Raw genomic sequence first — 25,127 nt, 5'->3', positions numbered from 1 at the left:
CCTTTTATATTTGCTGGTAGTTTTTTTCTTGTGTTCTCCCGTTGCCTCTCATTTCCTTTTTTTTACTTTCTGTGGTCAACCTATTTCTCGTGTATTAACAGCCTCTTTTGTTCTGCTCTATCTTATTCTCTATAAGGAGTGCAGGAGCAGAGGGACCTGGAGGTATGAATGCATGTCATTCAAAGTGGGAAGGCAGTTTGAGAAAGTGGTTAATAAGGCATACACAATTCTGGACTTTATCAATAGAGGCTTAGAGTGTAAAAGCAGGAAGTCATACTAAACCTTTATAGCATCAGCCAGAGTAATTGTATTTAATCCTAGTCACTTCATTGTAGGAAGAATGTGGAGACACTGGAGAGAGTCCAGAGGAATTTATGAGAATAGGACAGTTACAATGTTAGAGTGGAGAGACTGGGACTGTTTTCTTCAGAGAAAGCTGAGAAGAGATCTGACAGATATAGATAAAATGATGAGGATTCTGAACAGAATGGATATTCAGTGTGGACATTTGGGTACCAATATTGTTTGTAACAATAAGGGACAAATCATAAGCAGGTTTGTCTTTGGAGCTTGTATGGACAGGGCAGCTGTATGCCCCACTGGATAGAAGATCCTGGGAGCAGGACAGGCTCGGTGGACAAACTGGTTCCTGTAAGCATGAACTTGGTATGAGTTGTCATTAAATAAGTGAAAGAGGAAAAAGAAAATACTACACAGGATCTACCAGTTACCTGTTCCTGAAATCTGACTATTAATCTCTAAATGCAGAACTTCAGGGCAGTCAAAGAACCATAAAAGTTATGTTTTCTTCAAAAAGCTAACTGTTCACACTTTAATCTCAGACAGCAAGCATTTCCCACTTGTATAAGTCAGGAGGCTGGACTCGCTTCCTTTCCACACGTCCTCAAAAACCACTGACCTTCACCATGTCAGTGTTATCTGAAAAACCCTCAAGTGTACACTAGTAAACCTATCTCGAACAAGAATAAAATCTGGAAGGGAGGCTGAGACAAACCTGTTTACTCAAAGAAAAAACTTTTTACCATTGTACCTGTAACAACTTATTAAAGAACTCTTTGAAATTGCAGTTTGTGCCAGTATGAGACTTACCCAAACCTAGGCTGAGCCCTAGTGTCCATGTCCTGACTGAACTGGTTCCTGGTGCCAAGTACAGGTTGGTTTTGGTGCTCAGGGATAACCTGGTGGGCCAAAGGCCTGACACTAGAACGTAGGCCAGATATTGACTGCGGCTCAAGGTGGCTTCACTTCATTGGCAATGGCAGCGTAGACTCTCCTGAATGTCCCTGACTGAGGCAGTTAGAGCTGACCAGAGTTTTACCATTATCATTACAGACACCGTTTTTTCTTTTAAATTGCAAATTTGTTTGATTTCTTGAAGTTGTCCAGTTGCCGTGGTTGAATTTGAACTTGTGAACCCAGATCAATAGTCCCATATGCTACCCAATCCAAGCCACTATCCCATGGCCAAGCGTGAACAAGGGAACTGTGGCTGATGCACAAGAAGCTCAAGCTTACCCGCTTAATCTCTCACCATGATGGTGCTGCTACTGCAAACTGTGGGGGAGATTCAGCTGTCATTCTGTTCAGACATGCCGATGTTCAATGGAACTTGATGGCAGCAGAAATAAAAACATGGGGCAAGGATCGGTGTAGCCAGGCTTTGCCATACCCAAAGTAACAAAGGGAGTTGTCTTCAAGATGCACGTACTTCTGGTTTTTCAATATAGATCAGAAAAATCCATTGTAGTCCTGCATGGAGGAATCCCCAGAAGTTACTCAAGTAAGGAATGTCCCTATAAGCAGTGCTCAAGTAGATTTTCTGCCTATCATAAGGGTTGTTATCCTCATCAAGACCCTTGCTGTGTCCCTGTTATCTATACACACTCAAATGTTGGAGGAACAGTGCATTGCACTGGTGTCACTGCTGCGTGACCAATGGTTCTCATACATGCAGTTCAGTTTCCCATTAGTCATGATTAGAGGTGCACAATCATGATACTTAGAAAAAAAAATTCTATTTAAGAGCATCCCATGCAAGAAAATACTCCACATCCTTAAATCCAATCCAGCTTTTCTTTTAGCTGACTGCTTCTTCCTGACATCTGGTTCCCCACAAAACCATGATTAAAAAAAGACAATTTTTTTCACACCCACAGGAAGGCCCGAAGCACTTTATAGCTAATTAAGCTCTCTTGAAGGGTGGTCACTGTTTAAATTTCCACATAGGATCACCTAAAACTGCCAGTATTATGAGGATGAGATAATAGATTTCAGTAATGATTTTGGATGAGTGATAAAACTAGTCAGGCCACAGAGGACAACCTGCCTACTCTTCTTCAAAATAGTAACATATAATATGTCAATCTTAGCAGACAAACTGGGCCTTGGTTTAACATCCAAAAGACTTGATGGGAGTTCAAAAGTAGACCAATCCATTTTGGCAGACATTATGAGTGTTGTCTTCATGTCAATGGGGCTGGAATATAGTTGCCAGAGTTATAGGAGATAGTTGCTTATTCCAGGATCTTGTGTTCATTGGGTCCATGCACAATCTGTTCATTATTGTGGGAATACAATACTACCTTTCTAAACAAGCTTTCTGCATCTATCCCCACCAGTGAGCTCACTCCTGTCCCCCCCTCCAGCGAACCCACTCTTCCCCTCCCCCAACACACTCATTCTTCCCCATTCCCCCACAACCACAGAGAAAATTAAGGGTTGCTTTAATAATTGTGTTCAAACTTTCAAAGGCTTTTTTTGGGATAATTAAAGGGAAATAATTTCCACACAGGCGAGTCAGTAACCAAACGATAGAATTTTAAGGGTTCTTCTGAAAGATCTTCGACCTGAAACATTCATTGTGTTTTCTTTCACACATACTGCCTGACCTGCTGAGTATTTCCTGCTTTTTTATGCCTTATTTCAGAATAATAGCATCATCAGTGTTTTGATTTTCAGATTAGAGATTCGAGGAAATTGACAACAGAACCACAGGACAGTGCCTGTGCAAATGGATTATCATGATTAAGATTCTGTGCTTAACTGTGAGGAGGTCCAAAGCTTCAACAATGAATTGCAGTGTTGGCTGGTGATACGGACTGTACATGGAGAGGGAATGTTGGGTGTGCTTTGTATGCCTGAAGACATCAAAGGCAAACTGAATAACAATAAAGGGGAATCATAGTACCCAAGTGCTCACTATGTTTTTAGGGGTCATATTTAACTGATGATGTTAATGCATCTGCTAGATGCCTAGTTGCCCTTCATACTAGTTTACTATTTTCTTCTAGCAAAAGCTGCCTCTTAATAAAAGGCAGAGGGAATTCTCCAGGCGCTCCAGAAGAAGAGGCCCTCATAATGCTGGGACAAGTGAGAAACAAAGGTGGTGATAGCACTTAACATCCACCTTCCTCTGCCTAAACAGGTACAGACTATTGGATGTCGCTCCTCCTACAGCCCAATTCTGAAAGACTGGTGAGCTGTGTTAAAATCCAGACATTAGACATACTTGTATTCCTTAGGAGAGATTTTTGAGATTGAGTTCACCATATGTAGATCACCCTCCCTGCCCACAGCAGTTTCACCTTCTGGCTACAAATCTACACCAACACAGATGATTTCTTAATCACCTATACACAGGGGAAAACAAGTCTGGTATATGCAATCTTTGCTGACAATTTAATATTTTTAGCTCTTGTATCATTCAAGTGAATCTGCACTGCACCTCTCCAAAGCCACTACATCCTTCATTAGATGTGGTGTCCAGAGAGGAACATATTCCTTAAGATGTGGTTTGACTGGAGGTGTGTACAACTATATTTTTTCCAACCCTTTGTTGTTCAGTCCAGACTTCAACTGAAAGTTTTGTAATTGAATTTAAATTCCCTTCACTTCAATTGAACAGACTCCTGGAAATAGAAGACGCTTAACTAGAATTTGACTAGTAACAATGAATAAATGGTTTGATATGACCATGTGATGAAGTTTAGAAGGGAAATTGCTGCTCTTGTTCATATACAGTGTCAAGTAAAGAGGTATTTTACATAAAATTTATGCACCTGAATTTCTATCAGTTTAACTCTTAGGGTGATCAGATTGAGCTTTACAAAGCCAGTAACTTGGAGTTAATCTTAGCTGTTCTATTTCCAGGGTATCTTTGGGCATTAAGGGATTGATGTAACTTTGAGTTCAATGATTGTTAATTGCACAGCTCTCCTTCTGCAGCAACTTAGTGAAGAGCATATACTAGGTCATCTTCATCTCACTGGTGTAAAACTCTCGTGTCACTCTTGAATATAGACATTTCCCCATATGGTTGAAGGTTGTTTCTCCTAATGGAATTCAGATGCAATATTTGTATTTCAAATGCATTAATACTAATAAAATAAAAATCCAAACACCCAGAATTTAGAAGGTGGAGACTTGGCAATGATAATACTATTGAACATAAAGAATAGGTTGTTAGACTCTGTTCTGTTGGAGAATGGACATTGCCTGGCAGTTGTGTGACACAAATATTACTTGCCATTTATCTGCCCATGTTTTACTGTTGTCTTGCTAGGACCATGTGCAGGAAAGGCTGTTTCTTTTCTGAAGAGCTGTGAATGGAATTGAATATTGTGCCTTTATAGTTAGCAGCAGCTTACAGGTAGGACCCGAAAGAGCTTGTAAATGCTGTGAATGCTACTTTTTTCAGCCACAAACTTGTGATTTTATCATCCTTCCTGAAGGTTACTGATCTCTGTATTTCCTCATTAATCCTTCTTTGTTATAGTTAAGAGACAGTGTGGGAGAAATTCATCTTTGGTCACAAATGGTAAAAGTGTCAGAATATCAGTGCCCAGTTGTGCACCCCTCGGCAGTTCATTTGTATTAAAGTGAATGCGTTTTCTTTTGTTTTCGTAAAATTTTAAGATTTAAGTCTTTTGTAGGATTTTTAGCTCAAATCTGGCTAGGAATGGTACTTTCCCTTCGTGCTCACCACTCCCCTAACCACTGAGGCCATAGTTACCTTGAGCTGGCTCCAGCCTGGTTGGTGAGGCCCTGTGCTACTCACAACCTCCAAGCTGTCAATGGCATGATGTGTCGGAGCATGAACCACCCACCAGAGAACTGCTTTGACAGTCAGCTGAGCCATGCTCCCAGGCCAAACCTTTTTTCCCTTAGCATTCGGGATAGCGGCGAGTGACTGCGCAGGTGCATGACGTCACTCGGTAGTGTGCGGGCAATTTAAAAAAACTGCCATATCCAGCAGGCAGCGTCGGAGCGGGCAGCAGAGTGAGAGAAAGCAGAGTGGTTGGGCTTTGGCTCAACGGGCTTAGGCGAGACCAGGTAAAAGGCAAGATTTATAGACCGGGTGTAAGTAACTGGTTTACTTATCTTAGTAGTATTGGACAGTGCCATAGCAGTATGCATCTGGGATTATTTTTATGTTTGGAGTGCCAGATGTGGGGACACTGGGAGACTACCAGCCTCCCCGATGACTACGTCTGCACAAAATGCATTGAGATGCAGCTCCTCAGGGAACGTGTTGAGAGTCTGGAGCAGCAGTTCGATGACCTTCGGCTAATTAGGGAGAGTGAGCAGGAAATAGACAGTAGTTATAAAGAGTATGTAGAGAGTACCTCTGTGGTGGTCCCCCTCAAAAATCAATATCTCATTTTAGATTCTGTTGGAGAGGATAACCCGAGAGAAGAAGACCACAGCATTCAGGACTTTGGCACCGTGCCTGGTGCTGTGGTCCAGCGGGGAAGGAGTAATGCAGTGGTTATTGGGGATTCTATAGTGAGGGGAACAGATAAGAGATTCTGCGAACCCAACAATGAATCCCAGATGGTGTGTTGCCTCCCTGGTGCCAGGGTATGGGATGTCACAGACTGGGTCCAGAATATTCTGAGGGGAGAGGGTGATCAGCCAGAAGTCTTGGTACATGTAGGTACCAATGACATAGGTAGAAAAAGAGAAGAGGTCCTGAAGGAGGAATACAAGGAGTTAGGTAGAAAGTTGAGAAGCAGGACCTCTAAGGTGGTAATTTCAGGATTACGACCTGTGCCACATGCTAATGGAAGTAAGAATAGAAAGATCTGGTAGATGAATGCATGGCTGAGTGACTGGTGCAGGGGGCAGGGCTTCAAATTTCTGGATCATTGGGTCCTTTTTTGGGAGAGGCATGACCTATTCACAAACGATGGGTTACACCTGAACTCCAAGGGGTCCAATATCCTGGCAGGAGTATTTAATTTAGCTGTTGGGGAGGATTTAAACTAATCTGGCAGGGGGATGGAAACCAGGATGTTAGTATACAAGATGTTAGGATAGAGGAAGAGGTATATATGAACAAGTCCAAGATAGTGTGCCGTGAAGATGGTAAGAAGGACAGGCAGGTGAAAAGTCAGGATAATTTGCTGAACAATAGTAGTACAACAAAATCGGTAGCAGGTACTGGCCTAAATGTACTATATTTAAATGCACGTAGCATTAGGAATAAAGTGGATGACCTAGTGGCACAACTACAGATTTAAAAATATGACATTGTGGCAATCACTGAGTCATGGCTTTATGACGGATGTGATTGGGAACTGAATGTCCAGGGGTACACAGTGCATAGGAAGGATAGGAGGGTAGGCAGAGGGGGTGGTGTGGCCCTGATGGTTAGTAATGATATAAAATCAATTGAAAGGAAGGACACTGGGTCAGAAGAAGTGGAATCCTTGTCGGTGGAACTAAGAAATAGCAAGGGTAAAAGGACAATAATAGCAGTTATATATAGGCCCCCATAACAGCAGCCGGGATGTGGACTGCAAGTTACAGTTAGAAATAGAAAAAGTGTGTCAGAGTGACAACGTTAAGATAATTATGGGGGAATTTAACATGAAGGTGGATTGGGAAAGCCAGCAAGGCAGTGGATCTCAGGAGAGCGAGTTTGTGGAGTGTCTACGGGACGGCTTTTTGGTGCAACTTGTTGATGAGCCCACCAGTGGATCAGCTGTCTTGGATTGGGTGCTGTGTAACGAACCAGAGGTGATTAGGGAACTAAAGGTAAAGGAACCATTAGGAACTAGTGATCACAATATGATTGAGTTCAGTTTCAAATTTGAGAAGGAGAAGTTGATAGCAGGTGTATCGATATTTCAGTGGAACAAAGGAAATTACAGTGGCATGAGAGAGGAACTGGCACAAATTGATTGGAAAAGTAAGCTATTTGGAGGGATGGCAGAGCAGAAATGGATAAAATTTCTACAAAAAATAAGGAAAATGCAGGGTAGATATATTCCAAGAAAAAAGGTTTTGAATGGAAAAAAGGCACAAATGTGGATAACGAGAGAGGTGAAGGCTAAAATAAGAGCAAAAGGGAGGGCGTACAAGGAAGCAAAAATTAGTGGGAAAACAGAAGACTGGGAAACTTTTAAAAACCTGCAGAAAGAAACTAAGAAGGTCATTAGGAAAGAAAAGATGAATTATGAAAGGAAGTTGGCAGATAACATTCAAAAGGATACTAAGAATTTTTTTAAATATATAAAGAGTAAAAGAGAGACACGGGTTGATATAGGACCGATTGAAAATGGTGCAGGAGAGATTATAATGGATAGCAAAGAGATGGCAGAGGAACTAAATGAGTATTTTGCATCGGTCTTCACTGTGGAGGACATCAGCAATATACCAGATAGTCAGGGGTCTCAAGGGATGGAACTGAGTTCAGTTAAGATTACTAGAGAGAAGGTGCTAGGAAAGCTAAATGGACTAAAGACAGGTAAGTCTCCTGGACCGGATGAGGTGTATCCCCGGGTTTTGAAGGAGGTGGCTTTAGAGATTGCGGAGGCATTGGTGATAATTTTCCAGGAATCAATAGACTCCGGCATGGTTCCGGAGGACTGGAGGGTAACAAATGTAGTTTCACTGTATAAGAAAGGTGGGAGGCAGCATAAAGGAAATTACAGACCTATTAGTCTGACATCGGTGGCGGGAAAGATATTGGAATCTATCCTCAAGGATGAGGTTATGGAATACCTAGAGGTGCAAGGCAAGATAGGTCCAAGCCAGCATGGTTTCGTGAAGGGAAGATCTTTCCTGACCAACCTATTGGAGCTTTTTGAGGAAATCTCCGGTAGGGTGGATAAGGGAGAGGCTGTGGATGTTGTGTATTTAGACTTTCAAAAGGCCTTCGACAAGGTGCCGCACAAGAGGCTGATTAATAAGATGAGAGCTCATGGAATTACAGGTAGGATAGGAGATTGGGTGGAGCATTGGCTGGTAGGCAGAAAGCAAAGGGTGGGAATAAAAGGATCCTGTTCTGGTTGGCTACCGGTTACTAGTGGTGTTCCGCAGGGGTCGGTGTTAGGGCCGCTTCTTTTTACTTGGTACATTAATGGTTTGGATGATGGAGTAAATGGTTTTGTGGCTAAGTTTGCAGACGAAACCAAGATAGGTGGAGGAGTAGGGAGTATTGAAGAAATAGGAAGGTTGCGGAGAAACTTAGATAGTTTAGGAGAATGGGCAAAGAAATGGCAGATGAGATTCAATGTTGAGAAATGTGCCATTGTACACTTTGGAAACAGAAATAAACGGGCAGATTATTATCTTGAAGGGGAGAAAATTCAAAGTACAGAAGTACAAAGGGACTTGGGGGTACTCGTGCAGGATACCCTAAAGGTTAACCACCAGGTCGGATCGGCAGTAAGGAAAGTGAATGCTATGTTGGCATTCATTTCGAGAGGTATAGTGCATAAAAGTAGAGAAGTGTTGATGAGGCTCTACGGGGCACTGGTGAGGCCCCATTTGGAATACTGTGTGCAGTTTTGGGCCCCATATCTTAGGAAGGATGTACTGATGTTGGAGAGGGTTCAGAAAGGATTTACGAGGATGACTCCTGGAATGAAAGGGCTAACATATGATGAGCATTTATCAGCTCTTGGACTGTACTCACTGGAGTACAGAAGAATGAGAGGGGACCTCATAGAAACATTTAGAATGTTGAAAGGACTGGACAGAGTAAATGTGGCTAAGCTGTTTCCCTTGGTGGGTGAGTCCAGGACCAGAGGGCACAATCTTAGAATTAGAGGGTACCAGTTTAAAACAGAGATGAGGAGAAATTTCTTTAGCCAGAGGGTAGTGAAATTATGGAATTCTTTGCCACGTACAGCTGTGGAGGCCAGATCATTGGAGGCATTTAAGGGGGAGATAGATAGGTATCTAATTAGTCAAGGTATCAAGGGATATGGGGATAAGGCTGGAAATTGGGACTAGATAGGAATAGTATTAGTTTAGCTCACGGAGCAGACTCAATGGGCCGAATGGCCTACTTCTGCTCCTTTGTCTTGTGATCTTGTGAAACCAGCTGTCAAATGATATAAATGTTTGTGAAGGCCCTTCATCGCACCTATTTACACCAATCCTACATTAATCCCATTACTTTATTCTCACTGCATTCTCTTCGTCCCCCCAGATTCTACCATTCACCTACACACTAGTGGCAATTTGCAGTAGCCAATTAACCTATCAATCAGCACGATTTGGGGATGTGGAGGAAACTGGAGAACCCAAGGGAAATCCACAGGGAGAACATGCAAACTCCACACAGATGGCATTCAGGATTGAACTTCTGGGTCTGTAGAGCTGTGAGGCAGTGGGTCTTTTAGCTGTGCCACCGTGCCACCCAGACTAGGGCTATTGAAAATTAACCACACTACACAAGCTACTTTAAAATAATGAAAACCTTTTAAAATTATTTAAATAAATTTGTTAACTCAAATTATTTTAAAAAGTTGCTTGAAACTTACCTTTCTCTTTTACCGCCCTTGCTGCCAAACAGGATAGAGTTGCTGAATTTGTAGCAAATATGACCTGGAGCAGGTTCAGCAGGTAAATTTCCCGTTCTTACTGCTAAAGAGTTTTAGAAATTTGGTATCTGCCCACTGGAGGAATCCAGTTCTCAGAACATTTAGGACTTCCACATTTGTGTACATTTGTATGGGAATCCTGACTTCCCCAACACTTTTATTGTGTCAGCATATATGGTACTTTTTGCATCTTAAGTATATTTATTGGTTGTATGTTACTGTGTAACATTAACAAATAAAGAAAATGCCTGACCTATTAAACAAAAACATTTAAACATAATGGCTGAGAAACTGTAACACGATTTATAAAGACTTGTAAAGGTGTAGATGTGGGGACCCATACCAGTTTTGTGCCACACAACATTATCACCCCAATCCCAACCTAGCTTGAATATTCTATTGTGCACAAGGCCTAAGTTTTTCTACAGTATGTAGTAGAATAGGCAGTACAAGACTAAACTTTTAAAACTTTCTCTCTGCCATTGCAGAGTATGGAACCATGGCAGAAGTGAGTTGAGGACTGGATTGGCATGTTGGGTGGGAAGAATAGCATGGAGTGGGTTGTGTGAAGTGAATTGTGGGAATGTAAGGAGACCCTTCTGTTGAGTTGTAAGTGTGGAGATGATTGGGGTCAGTGGGCTGTGGAGGTCATTGAGATTGAAATGGTGGGGAAGATTATTGTTTTAGCTGTGGAGGAATGAAAAGAAGACAGGAGAGATGATTGGATGGAGAGTGTTAGGGATTTCATTGGTGGGGAAATGATCAGAAGGCATAGCACAGTGATAATTGTGTCAGAGAAATGATTCTGCAACTGAGAAGCACCCTCCAATCAGAGCCAGCGTTAAGTGAGCACAGCAGAAAGTGACAGATGCGAGTGGTTTGTGAGAGAAGGAAGTTTCCTTTTCTGAAAAAGCGCACCTATATTGACTAAAGTCAGCCCATACACAAGAAAATATTAGGACCCCAAATGAATGTAACAAATCTGGTTATTTGTCTCGTTTTGTTGTTATGGGAAAATTGGTAGCTGCTTTACTTTTGTTCTCTCTCCTCTTAGATGGGCAAAAGATCTAAGGGAACTCAACTAACATACTAAAGTCAAATGCCTGGGGCTTGTGGGAGCTTGCTGTTTCCTAAATGGCAACTGAAATTCCCTCCATAAATGGGCAGTTCAGTCTATTGCACAATTGACTAACAACAGCCTGGCACCTATTTTGTTATTGAAGAGTCACAATGTTTTTAAGAGCTCAATGTTTCTGGAAAATGTTTCACAATACCCCTTGGCAATATGTTTTGCATAACTGAGAGCAAAAATCCATTTCAATATTTGGTTGTAAGATTCTCATCTATTGCGTGATCACTCTTACCACACTTGATTAGATATTTTACTCTTTAATAAGATCAAACAATATTGATAGATGAAAGCAGAACCATTTTGAGGTTAAAAAAAACTTGTCCAAGTCCCTTCAAGAGCAGAGTTTTCCTCTGACGATTTAAAATGTAGGTCTGAAAGCTGACCATGGAGCCTGCAGCACAGAAGGAAAGATCATTTAGTCAAGCAAAAGGCTTGGGCATCTGTTGTGTTACATGCATTATCTGCTCTGTCTGAGTATAAACCAAGAAATAAAAAATAAAACTGATCTGATAATTTTAACCCTAAAATATTTATTTGAACCAACCTGCACCTATGTGACAAAGTACTAAATACTAGTTCAAAACTAGTTATGTAACAGTTTTTTTTTGCATTCTTTTCAGAACAAGTGGTGGGATGGGGCAGTAGTTGCAAAACAGAATGTTAAGTGTCAATGATTAAAACATAGAAAAGACATAGAACATAGAAAAGTACAGCACAGGAACAGGCCCTTTGGCCCACGATGTCTGCGCTGACCCTGATGCCAGTCTAACTAATTCCATCTGCCTGCACTTGATCCATATGCCTCCATCCCCTGCCTGTTCATGTGTCTGTTTAATGCCTCCTAAACATTGTTATCGTATCTGCTTCTATTACCTCCTCTGACACCCATCATTCTCTGTGTAAAAAAACTTGCCCCACACACTTCCTATAAACTTTCCCCCTCTCACCTTTAACCTATGCCCTCTAGTACTTGATATTTCCACTTGGGAAGAAGACTCTGATTATCTACTCTATCTGTGCTTCTCAGTTTTATATACTTCTATCATGTCACCCCTCGGCCTCTGACGCTCCAAAGAAAGCAATCTAAATCTGTCCAACCTCTCCTTATAGCTAATACACTCCAATCCAGGACACCCAGCAGTTTAAATATCTTAAAAGATCAATGACAGATCTCCATTCGCTGCAGAACATTTAATTTCAAACCTCAAAGCCTCAATTCTTCAAGTGATTACTCTCACACTCAGCTCCCCTGGTGGACAGATCTAGCTATGCCACACACACCAACAGAATTAGGGGAGGCACTCACTATGACCAACTCAACATCTGGTTATCATAAATCCTTCAGTTTCTGCTTCGGTTTGCAGTCAGCAGGCTGATGCTCCAAGTGAGACTGTAGTTTTTCAGCCTAATCTTGTCCTCCAGGTCCATCTTCTCCATGATGAGGCTGATTTAATTTTCACAAAGAGCTTGTCGTCTATCAGGTAGTTTGAAAACATGTCAAACACTTCCATGTTCCCTTCAGTTCTTAAGTATTTTCTTGCATCTTTTAAGGAACTTTTGTGATTAAGGTTTCACTGCAAAAAAAAAACAAAATATAAATCTCATGTGAAATAAGGTGCCCACTGTGCTATCTGTTTGCCCAATGCAAAAGCTGAGGAAACTAAGTTAATCAAAGCCATTGAGAAGCACTCTCAGCCATAAATAATCCTTGCAACCTTGATGTAAACTAGATGTTCCGTAAAGTTCACTATTCTGTTCATTCTTATCCAGTGCTGTCCCGAAGGTGCTACCTTTTGTTTGTGGGATTTTGAGGGGCAATTTTTTTAATACATATAAAAATACCACTGAGATGAGAATTTCTAGTTCCACTGATTTAGATCTCCCTTCCATCTCTGGAGTTCATGGTTCTAAATAACTTCAGAGTATATGTATGAAATAAATTTAATTATCATTTTCAATGTCGCAGTTACATTCGCTAGGCATCTGGACTACAAACTATAGCTACACCTCTGGAATAATTTCAGTTCATATTTAACATTAGATAATAATTTAATGGGCAGTGAAAATTATTACAACCAGGAGCTGGAGTTAATATTGATAAGATGTTCATCAGATGACCATAAGTTGTTACATACAAATGGTAATGCAATTGATCCAACTTTCTTTGGGAATTACTGATGTGATTTTCCATTCCTTGTAGTCTCCATACTGAACCATTACTGCAATTCAAAGACCACTTCTGTGGATAACAAGCTTTGTTTCCTAAAGGGCATTAGTGAACCATTTGTGGCATTATGACAATATAACACCTTCGCATCCATTTTTACTGAAAGCAGCTATTTCATATCCAGATAATCAATACAATTCAAATACGCAAACTGTCATAGTAGAATTTGAGCATATCCCTTGTAATATTTGTCAAGCCGCTGGTTTACCAATCCAGTGTCTTAACAACTGCACCAACTAATGATAGAGAGGCTTTACTTGCCCTCATGTAAGATGGTGAAGCCTTCCAGAGGTTGGAAAGACACAAAGCCACATACCCGCTTGTCCAGAGAGGTGCCGTCCTCCAGGATGTCGAGGTCAATCTCTACTCCAGCCAGAAAGGGACAATAGCAGGTTGACAACTTTGTCCGGATCTCCGATGAACATTCTGAAGTTGCTGACCTCATTGGGTTTGCAGACACCTTTCACCATGGCCTTCACCTCATCACCCAGCAGGCCGTTGAACAGGATGTCGTCCTGCAGGCTCTCTTAGGCATCAAGCAGCACCTTCAGCTTCTTGCTTATAATGCCCATCTGTTCTTGGTGTTAGACCAAAACTAGACCGACCAAAAGATGCTGGGGCTTTCAGAAACACTACACAACAGCCCCAATCTCAAGTTATTTATAGTTACAGGTGAAAAGAAACATTTCAAAACAGTTCAATATCTAATTTAGTTGCTCCAAGTCTATTTTCCTTATGCAGTATTATGCAAAAGGACAAATTTTTGTTTTCATGCCGAACTTGCAGCCTAAACCCCAACTAGCACATTAGCCACTTGCACGTACGACTAATTCAGAATCCAGAGGTGGCTAATTGTTTATTTACTATCCAGAAATTCAATTAGAAATAGACACCAGTTTATTCCCTTGGTTGCCAAATTGTAGATTGTGTGCAAGGCAGATTCTACAAATACTCCCACATTTTGGGAGCCATTTTACAGTGAAAGCATGCATTCCTTCAGTGCAATAGCACAAGCCTTGGGCTGTTTGAGGAAATGAGTGTTTGAAAATTAAGATCTCAAATCTGACACAAGGCTTGGAGTTTACCAGGCAACAGTGATCCCTGGTCTTTGGACTACCTTCACCAGCTACCGCGACAACACCAGAGAGGTAGCACCAATGCTGTCTTAATAAAATCCTCTAAATACACTAGCAGGGAAAGCAAACCAATGTCAGAGTCCTCACCCAGGCCAACACCTCCAGCACTGAGGCCCCAATTAGACTTAGTTGGCTCCAGTGAGTAGACTACATCATTAACATGCCTGACACCAGACATTTCCAGAACAGACACTCTTTCGATCTCTGTCACAGCAAAAGATTGCAGTAGACCGAGAAAGAGATTCAAGGTTTCCTCAAGAAAGGGTGACATTCCACCAGCCTGTGGAAATCCCTGGTCCACGACCACTCACAATGGACAAGGAGCATTTGGGATGGCACTGAGAACCCTGAGTCCATGCGTCAGGAGCACCAGTCTAAAAGGTGGAAGGACTGCAGGTTGCACACTGGGCTTATTAGTCATCTTGGGACCCATGGAAACAGTGGTAGCAAGATTTCCTCCAATGTGAGAGACTGCCCAAGAGGATTAGTACATGTGGCTCAAACTAGGTGGCCTCATGGCTGGTCAGTGATTGCTTTTGGACCACATTAGGCTACAGAGTTTGACTGACAGCACTCTAATTTTACCAGATCTTTTGTAAGTCAAATGGCCATGAGATTTGCCGAAACCTATGTTTAAGACTCCCATGCAGGCTGCTGTAAAATCCACACCAAAGTCTAAACTTTCTATGGCATACCCTTTAAACCAACAGTGCTGTCTCTACACATTTCCTCAGGTCAGATGCAGAGGCAAACATTTAGGTTCCCTCAAACCATCCAGATGTTGCCATTTTAACCAAATCAAGGCAACCGCTGGCTGCCCCCTCCTTGGGACCACCCACCTCTTGAAGGCTGTTTGGGATGGTCGATATAAGCTGGCTTTGCCCGCATCCCATGAATGAATTAGAAGGTGAATTCCCTAAGTGCATTTAAGGTGGAAGCAGTTAGTCAAATAAGGCAAAAAGAAACAAACTGCGGACAGAGGTAGATGAGAAGGGCTGGGAGGAGGGTTGTGAGGACCATGAACACTGACACCGACCAGTTAAATCAATAGGTCTATTTCTATGTAAATAATATGATTTTAAACAACTTGGGATGGGATTATTTTCTCAGAATTCTACTTAGAAATTAATTAGCTCTAAAGTCAGGGGTACAGCTTCTGCCCAGAGTAATGACTTCATCCCAGCGCCATCTCCCAGCTGTCGCTCAACACAACATGAGCTCACGTCATTGCAGGGAGCTTTACAGATCAAATTACAAATCAGCCTGAGAATGATTAATCGCCACAATCGATCCAGTTAGAGAGACAGCCTGGCTAAATCTAATTCAGTTTAGAAGCTGTATTCTATTCTGAGCAGAAGGCAGGTATTAGCGCGAAATAACCTCAGCACCTCTATTGCTTAGGTTATTCAAAGTCAATCAACTGAGAAACCTTCATTTCTGTACAGTTGCCATTTACTACATCTTCAGAGTCTCCACCTTTCTGTATCTGCTGCTGCATATTCAGCTGCTCAGCCTTTGGGGGGAAAAGGCGGAAACATAGCATATTGAGTTTAAAGTGAGGAAAACTTCATTGGGCAAAGTCTCCTCATCCCCTAGAAGTAATAAGTACTCAGGCACCACATGGCAAGATAGCTTATCCAACCATAACAAAACCTCCTTTACTGAAATACTATTGACTGAGACAACATTGAAGTGGTGGCCCCTTGAACTGAAAATGCAACTACATTGTGGTGCTTGGTTTCTCTGACAGAAGCTAAGAGTCTAGGTACAATGGCTCTGCAGCCTTTTGGTTGGAAACGTTTACCAATTTACTGGAATTGGACGGGAATATATATGCCCTCCAGAGGATCCTCTCCAAAATTATTCAAGCACTCAACAAAAGTGCAGAAATTGCTCCATGAAGAGGCTGGGTTTTGAGGAGAAGGAATAGGTGGAGTGTTTGTAGGAGTTCCATGGGACTTCATAAGACAAAGAAAAAATGCGACCAACTCTCTTGGGTGAGATTTGATCACTTGATCAGAGAGCTATTTTGAATCATAGAATTGTTATATTCCATCAAGTCATTACCAACTGCTAATACAGTAATCCTGTCAGGGCCATTCTCCCAGACCCTTGTGAAAATCCTGATTAGTACTGCTTCCACCATCCCTGCAGGCAGTGAGTCCCACATCTTAACTATTTACTGCATTTAATTTTTTTAAAATCACATCCCCTTGTATCTTTTGCCCAAAGTTTAAAACCACAAGGCCATGTCCATGAACCGTACACTTTTGGGAACAGCTTCCCTCTATCTACCCTGTCTAAACCAGTCAAGATGATTCACTCTCAACCATTTCCTCAGTTCAGGGGCAATTAGGGTTGGACAACAAATGCTGGAATTGCCAGTGACATCCATCTTCCTTGAACAAATAAATAAAAATCTAAATCATGATCTTGCATGCACTCCCGCAGCAGGGGAAATAATTCTCTTTTTCCCTATCAAACTCTTCCAAACAACTTAATTAGATTGATCTATTCTTCTATATTCTAAGGAATACAAGTCTGGCCTATGAAAATTACCCCTTCTATTAAGCTAAATTAAACACCTCTTTCCTTTTATTCAAGCGTGGTTACTACTACCACTGGGATATGTGGCAGCCATTTTACAAACAAGATCTGACAAACAGCAAGTGGCAATGACCAGATAATTTATCTGTGAGTTTCGTTGAAGGATAAATATTGACCAGGACATTGTGAAGAACTCTCCAGCTCAGCCTTAAATAGCGTCATGGAATATTTATGTCAAGGCAGACAAGATTCTGATTAAACTCATTTGAAAGACAACAGTGGAGCATTCCCTGAGGCTGACATTCAAATCTGTTGAAACCATGGTCTATAAATTGCCTTACCACATTTTAAAGACAAAAGAAGAGTTATCCTAACACTGTTTCTAAAAGTCTCATTAAACTTGCAAGTTCAGCTGCAAGGTTTACAGAATAGCATAGTTGGATTTTTCTGTGTAACGCTGCACTGTGTCAATTTTAATTCAGTGCAATCCTAATCTATTTCTCACGGATGCCAACATTTAGTCTTGTGGCTGCCACCTTGGACATATGACAACTAAAACAACCTTCTTCCAACTAAAAGAGTGTTGATGCTTACTGAATAGATGCTGCAATGATAGGAGGTGAAGGGACAGTGGTGGGGCTAGTAAAACTGCTGCCTCACAGCACCAGAGACTTGGGTTTGATCCTGACCTCGGGCACTGTCTGTGTAGAGCTTGCATGTTCTCTGTTCCCTACCACAAAGGTGTACAGGTTGCTAAATTAATTAGCCACAATAAATTGCCGGTGAATTATATAATCTGGGGGGGTTGATGAAAATGTGGGGAGAATAAAAAATGGGATTAGTGTAAGATTAGTGTAAATGGGTGGTTGATGGTTGCCATGGACTCGGTGGGCAAAAGAGCCTGTTTCCATGCTGTGTCTTTCTTTGACTGTGACTCTAGGATGCTGCTCCCCAGAGAGTCAAAGAGACCTAAACAGACTCATGAAAGGACAAGGCATGTTCTTAGAGCAAGGGGATCACAGATATCTACAAGGGCTACAGCCAGACGATCATGGTAGAATATTACCGGGGAGTTTTCCGTAAAGATTAATACAACACAGGTGCAGTTATTGACTACCTACACATTGAGGAAGCCTGCAATGCAAGTAAATGCCTGTGCCCACGCTGCCCACTTCTATGGACAGAAAGAAAAGGCAAATGAAGTGTACTGGATATAGATCTGGTCACCTGGCAGGAAAGATGGCACTGGAGAGGATGCACAGCAGATTTACAAGGATGTGGCCAGGACTGGAACATCCTTGACTGAAATAGCTATGAGGAACAATTGGATAAGCTCCAGTTGTTTTCTTTGGAACTAAAGAAGCTGGGGGAAGACTGAACTGAGTTGTATAAAATAATCAGCAGCCTTCATAAATAGCAAAGATCTATTTCCCTTATCAGAGTGGTCAAAGAACAAATAGCATAGATTTCAAGTAATTGATAGGAGGACTAGGGAGGAGACGAGGAAACCCAGAGAGTGAGAGAGATCTGGAACTCACTGCCTGAAAGGTTGGTCAAAGTAGAAACCCTTATCACACTGAAATGGTACTTAGATGTGTTCTTGAAGTGCTGTGACTTGCAGGGTATGAACCTAGTGCTGGATGGTGGGATCAGACTCATTCTAGCCAGCACAGGCATAATGGGACAAAAGGCCCCATGGTTCATAAGTTTTCCACGTTTCTATGATTCTCCCCTTTAGCATGGAAGTTGGATGACCTTTCTAATGAACAGCCACAGTGAGATGTGGCAGAGAGCAGCAGCAGCAACCTGGAATGATCCTGAGACTAGGAAGCTGATGATGACCGTTATCTTGACCTCCACAGGCAAAGCAGTCCCGCCCACAAGTGAGGTTCAAGGTTGCAGAAGCTCACAGATCTCAGTGAACACAAAGACAAGGGTGATTTTACATTAGCCCTTTAAGTAGTACAGTTTCAAGGGAAACCAAGTTAGTAAAACCTATGAGTAGATGAGAACTATCAGTTCTCAGACCAGAGAGTTTGTAAGTCACATTGAAGGTGAATTTTGGCTGTTGCATGACTGCTGGCTCCATTTGGGAGAGTTCTACTCTGGAGGAAAAGATGCTAAGGTGAATAGAAATTCCACCAAAAATTCACGAGTCAAATTTCCCGACAGACATTAAATCACCCAGAAATGAGCAGTTTTGCTCTACTCTAGTTTTCAACTGCACAACACTGGGTTTTTGTTTTGGAGTTGTGTTAGGAAATTTCTAGGCCACATCTTTTAGGTTGAGCTTGAGGTTAGAAGGACTTCAATTGACATGGTCTCATCTTTCCAGAAGAAAGATATACCTCGTAATAAGCACTCAAGCCCCTTAATTATTTTTAAATTCTTTTCTGAACCCCCCCCCCCCACTCCTGTGAATATTGCCAGAGATTAATTCTGACTTGAAAACATTCACCAAGAAGCACAAAGCGTGAGAGGTGGCATGGTGATGGGGTTGGGACTGGTGGTGTTGGATATGGTTGACACCCACTCATTTCCTGGCTGGAGTTGACCAGCTGCAGTTTTAAATTCCCAGTATCACTGACACCTCTCCTAAACCAGCAGGAAATCTTCAAATGTGAGGATTGGGCTCTGATTATGCATTGCAACACTGATCTACCATTTTAACCAGAGAAAGCAGAGGTGGGGTTGCCAATGGTCCCCTATTATAAGGTATTTCCTTATTTCATAATGAAGTCGACTGCCTTGTATGAGATTGATACTGGATCGCTTTTTTTCTCTTATAATTTTCCTGACTCAGACACCCGGTCCATGGAGTTTGAGCCCCAAGCTTGGAAATTAATATGTTCTTGTTCTCTGCTGGTTCCCCAGTGAATGCAAATAAATCAAAATTAAAATGACCAGGCGGTCATTCTCGCTGCAGTAAGGTTGCCAACAACGTGCTTCAAACGAAAGGGGCAGGTCATGGGTGGGATTTGTTGCCATGAACAAGGGTTGTTGCCATGACAAGGCCTGTTGATATGGACAAGGGTCCCTTGACTTTGCCAGGAGGTATTCCGGCATTCCTGGAATTGCCTGTTGGGAGGATCATGCTGGTAGGTTTCAATGAATTCAGTCAACAGTGAGACGGCAGTGCTTGTCACTGACACGCAAAGTCCCGTGCCCTTACGTCTGTTGGGTGACTTTGAACAACAAAGTGTCCCAGAATCATTCAGCTCAGGACCAGCCCAGGACTCAGTCCACATGAGGTCGGAGATATTATATATATATATGTGTGTATATGTATATGTATATATATATATATATATATATATATATATATATATATATATATATATACACACACACACAGGAAAATGGGCAACACATACCGATGTCGTGCAGAGCAGCCAATATCCTATGCAAGTGTAAGCCAACTCATCCAAATGGGATTTTTGGCAAACCTGCTCCTGCTGTGTCCCACTTCCCTTGCTCCATGCACTTACCCAGCACATCACCCCTCCCTGCTTGGTAGGTACAACCCTCCCCTAGCAACACCAGCCTCAACATTTCTATTAAGAACATAAACAGGAGCTGGAATCAGCCCCCCTGTGCCTGCTAATGGCTGATCTTCTACCTCAGCATCACTTTTCAATACTAACCCCACATCCCTTGATTTCCTCAACATCCAAAAGTCTATCAGCCTCTGTCTTGAATTTACTCAGCAACTAAGTCTCTACAGTTCTTGGGTAGAAAATTGGATGAAGACATTCCTTATAATTTCTGTCATGAATCACTTGATCCTTTATTTTGAACCAGTGATCCCAGGTTCTAGGCACCCCAGCCAGGGGTAACATGCTTCCCCTAACCAGCCAGTCAACCCCAGAAAAATGTTTTACATTTCAATAAGATTGCCTCTCGTTCATCCAAACTTTAAAGAGTACAGGCACATCCTGCTTGCCCTGCACTCACTGGGCAATCCAGTAGCGCACCATCTTCTGCAGGGTGGGCAGGATTTACAACCTCAAACTCCCTCCAGGAGACACTCACAAGGACCGTGTTTTGTATTGTCGTTCATAACCAGATATGCTTAAAGATACACGTGGCATAGTTCTTGCTGCTCCATCTCGAGCTCCCCACAGACCCCTCATTGCTCCACTCCCCACCCCCTCACTCCCACCATAGTGCCTCCTGATTCTCTGCTCCTTCACTATCCCACTCAATACTCCTGTCGCTTTGTTTGCATTGGTCCACTTGGCACATCTTTCATACTCCTTTCCACTTTGCCAGAGCTCTGTCACTGACCCAATGCTATACAGTGACAGACCTGTCCTTACCTGTACAGTACCCCAGTTATACAGTGACAGACCCATCCCCACCAGTACTGTACGCTGGTGTTATAAAAATGACAGACCTATCCCTACAAGTACTGTTCCTGTGTTATACAGAGGCACACCCATCCCCACCAATACTGCACTGTTTTACAGTGATGGAGCTGTCCCCACCAGAACTGTGTCCCAGTGTTACACAGTGACCAACCTGTCCCCACTAGTACGTTATCCCAGTGTTATACAGTGACAGACCCATCCCGAGCAGTACTGTTTTCGTATTATACAGTGACAGACCTGTCCCACCAATACTGTATCCCAGTGGTATAAAGTGATAGACCTGTCCCCCTGGTACTGTACCCCAGTGGTATACAGTGACAGACATGTCTTCAGCAGTACTGTGCCCCAGCAGCACTGTACCCCAGGGTTACACAGTGACAGAGTTGTCCTCACCAGCACTGTTTCCCAGTGTTATACAGGACTGACCTGTACCCTGCAGTTCTGTATCCCAGTGTGATATAGTGACACCTGTATCCAGCAGCAGTACTGTACCCATTTTACAATGGCAGACCCTTACCCATCGGTGTGTATATCTGGGTGTAGAGAGTACGTGGAGCTGGATCTGGACTTGGTATCAGAAGACAAGACCAGATCCGACATGGTCCCTGCAGTTCTCATCCCTGGCTGCCTGGTGCATGGGTCAGTCTCATCTCTGGTGCCAGGCACATTCAGGTTCTCTGGAGTTTGGCATTGTGGGCTGGTGGTGAGAGGATCCTGAGGCCCCACACCTGACGTACACTATGAAATCATACAATGGCTACTCCCAGCCGTTCAGTGAAAGTCTTTGACCAGGGAAGGGAGATGAATTGAGGAAGGAGGGGGATTGAGGTAGGGGAATGAAGGGGACAGTTGAGAGGGGAGGGAGGGAGATGAAGGGAAGGGAGGGGAAGGAAAGGGAGAGAGAGGTAGAGTTGTCAGCAGCCCCATATATTTGTTGAAACATGGAGTATTCAAATTGAAAATCTGCCGCCCCACACAATGTATCATCTCCCTGTCCTAAGCAACTAACCTACAAGGTTCGTCCTGGGCCAGCCCTGAGCTGAGGCACTCTGGACATGATTTGTTCCATGTCAGTGACAAGGGCCCGGGGTTTTGCAGTCCACGGGAAGCACTGCCGGCTCAACGCTGACCTCCAAGTTAATTGAAACTTACCTGGTGCGATCTTCCCCGCAGACTGTCCCGGTGGAATCATTCCCGGGCGAGATGGCACGAGTCCCGCCCCACCCACGACCTCCCCCTTAATGCTCGAAGTACGACATTGCCAACTCTATGTGCAGCCAAGGGCTCAGTCGGATTTGAGGTGGCCGTTTGCCACGACGTCACTCGGCCGCGGGGTACCCGGGGCAACTTCGAGGTGGGGCTCGAAGCGGAGGCGGAGGGTGTTCCTGATGACCAGTTTCTCCATGATGAAGGAGGCGCAGAACCAGGGGATGGCGTACTCCAGGGTGATCAGACCCATGAAGTCAAACTCAAACTGGGAGTAGTCCCAGGGGCAGGCGTTGAACTGGCGCAAGATGTAGCCCGTGCAGAACTCCCAGATATAGGTCCAGATGGTGTAGATGAGGCAGCGGGTAACAGTACGGCACCTGTCCCTCAGGTAGAGGTACATCCGTTCCACTATCAGCATGGAGGTGCCGTAGATGAAAAGTGCCCAGACACTGGTGACTCCGGGGAACTTCCAGTTGAAATGCACCACAAAATCCCACGCTGCTGTGAACATCACCTCGCAGAAATAGCCATGGATGGCATAGAGATACCACCGAGAGAGGGCACTCAGGGGCTCTGCTGTGGCCATCCTTTCAGCCGGTGGAGGGAAGGGATAAAAGCAGATGGAGAGAGATGCGGCTGCAAAGACAAAATAGATCCAGTTACACAAAATAAGCTGATGAAGGCAGCATTAAGCACAACCTTGGAAACGGAGAGAATTAATTTTTAAGGAGACACCAACCTGCTGAACCCCTTCACCCCTCATTAATCAGCTCTCAGCGTTTGTGCCGACAATGGATCTGCACCGGGCGAGAGAGAGAGAAAAGAGGGAAGCACTTAGCAGAAGCAGAATGTGGAAAGTACCACAGCTCAGAGCTGAATGGGGAACGGTGTTGAGCTTCGATGGAGCATCCCTGCAGCTTTTTAGAGGGCAGATGAGAAGTGAGGACATGAAAGGGAGTTCATAAAGCAGCACAGACACACCACAATGTGCATTTTAACTCCCAGTCTGTCAGGCAGACAAAAGCCAAAGATATTAAATACACTGCAGTCATCTAATATTCTGAGGCTGTCAAAGTATTTCGATCTAAAGACAAGGGCTGGACGGAGACCAGAGCCAATATCCAACCATCCCTCTCGCTCTCTTTCTCACACACATACAGAATCTTATACGTGCCCGTTTAGGCCAGTGCATACATATTACGCGCATTTCATGAGAATGCACATGTATTTGCATGAATGTACCCAGACATCATCAACATCACACATACATTTGCAGTGACTGCATTTACACTGCCATGCAATGCTGTCTTAGGAATGCAGCCAGCTCTTGGGAGTAAATAAAACAAGGCACTGCACGAGACCTGGCAGTGAGGAAATATATTCCCCAGATTCTGTGGGCAGTCACTGACGACAGAATGACACTGCTTCCATTGTTTAGCTGACAGCTAGCACAAAGTGCTTATGTTATCAGCAGAACATTTTGTATAGCAGAGAAACACAGTCCTTTAACTTTGCTTAACTTGCCTCATCAAATGCAGACCATTGAAAAATCTATAGACACACATGGAGATTACATTGGTGTGGATGCTGGTTGTTTGCAACATATAAAAAAAAATCCAAGTAAATAATTTTCAGCCATTTAGAAGCTTTTGTATTTGTCTTTGTTGTGTCCTTGTTGCTCTGATTTATCTTTTGACTTACCAGGAGCCCTACAGTGGGGATAATTCGTTGCACTAGATTCTGCACATAAATTTGCAAACAAATTTCAGGAAATGTAAAAACAGCATGCTGATAATGGCTCCTTTGGTTTCAGTATCATCTGATCATTTATTGGGCTCTTCAGCTTTTCACCTGCAGAACGGTCTGGTGTGTGCAGACTCCAGCCAAAATTGGCGGTTTACATATTAGTTTGGCCTATTGCTCGACTTGATATAAAACCAAAAGAGAGGCCATACAATATTGCAAAAATTAGTGGGAAGCTAGAGGATTGGGAAGCTTTTGAAAACCAGCAGAAGGCAACTAAAAAAGCAATAAGGGGAGAAAAGATGAAATGTGAAGGTAAGCCAGCCAATAATATAAAAGAGGATACTAAAAGTTTTTTCAAATATATAAAGAGTAAAAGAGGCAAGAGTGGACATCGGACTGCTGGAAAATGATGCTGGAGAAATGGTAATGGGGAATAAAGAAATGGCGGACGAACTGAATAAGTATTTTGTGTCAGTCTTCACTGTGGAAGACACCAGCAACATGTCAGAAATTCGAGAAGGTCGGGGGCAGAAGCGAGTGTAGTCGCTATTACTAAGGAGAAGGTGCTTGGGAAACTGAAAGGTCTGAAGGTAGATAAGTCACCTGGACTGGATGGACCAGGGTTCTGAAAGAGGTAGCTGAAGAGATCGTGGAGGCATTAGAGGTGATCTTTCAAAAATCACTAGAGTCAGGAATGGTTCTGGAGGACTGGAAAATCGTAAATGTCACTCCACTAATTAAGAAGCGAGGGAGGCAAAAGACAGGAAATTATAGGCCAGTTAGCTTGACCTCAGTGGTTGGTAAGCTGTTAGAGTCCATTATTAGGGTTGAGGTTTCTGAGTACTTGGAAGCTCATGATAAAATAGGCCGAAGTCAGTGTGGTTTCCTTAAGGGGAAATTTTG

At 43.0% G+C, this 25,127-nt stretch overlaps 1 protein-coding gene across 1 annotated transcript; it reads right to left on the bottom strand.

The window, feature by feature from the left end:
• Positions 1-22,546: 22,546 nt before the first annotated feature.
• On the bottom strand, positions 22,547-23,349 carry LOC127577920 (transmembrane protein 229B-like). The gene is made up of 2 exons (XM_052029603.1): positions 23,218-23,349; positions 22,547-23,114 (listed from the first exon to the last, which is right to left on the bottom strand). Exon 2 carries the CDS (start codon positions 23,062-23,064, stop codon positions 22,555-22,557), a length of 510 nt encoding a protein of 169 aa, XP_051885563.1. The 5' UTR covers positions 23,065-23,114; positions 23,218-23,349; the 3' UTR covers positions 22,547-22,554.
• Between the last annotated feature and the right edge of the window lie 1,778 nt (positions 23,350-25,127).

The sequence above is a fragment of the Pristis pectinata genome, chromosome 1, assembly GCF_009764475.1.
Source record: "Pristis pectinata isolate sPriPec2 chromosome 1, sPriPec2.1.pri, whole genome shotgun sequence".
NCBI lineage: Eukaryota > Metazoa > Chordata > Chondrichthyes > Rhinopristiformes > Pristidae > Pristis > Pristis pectinata.
Note: the sequence above shows the minus strand (reverse complement) of the source record. Positions and strands in the feature narration are given on the sequence as shown.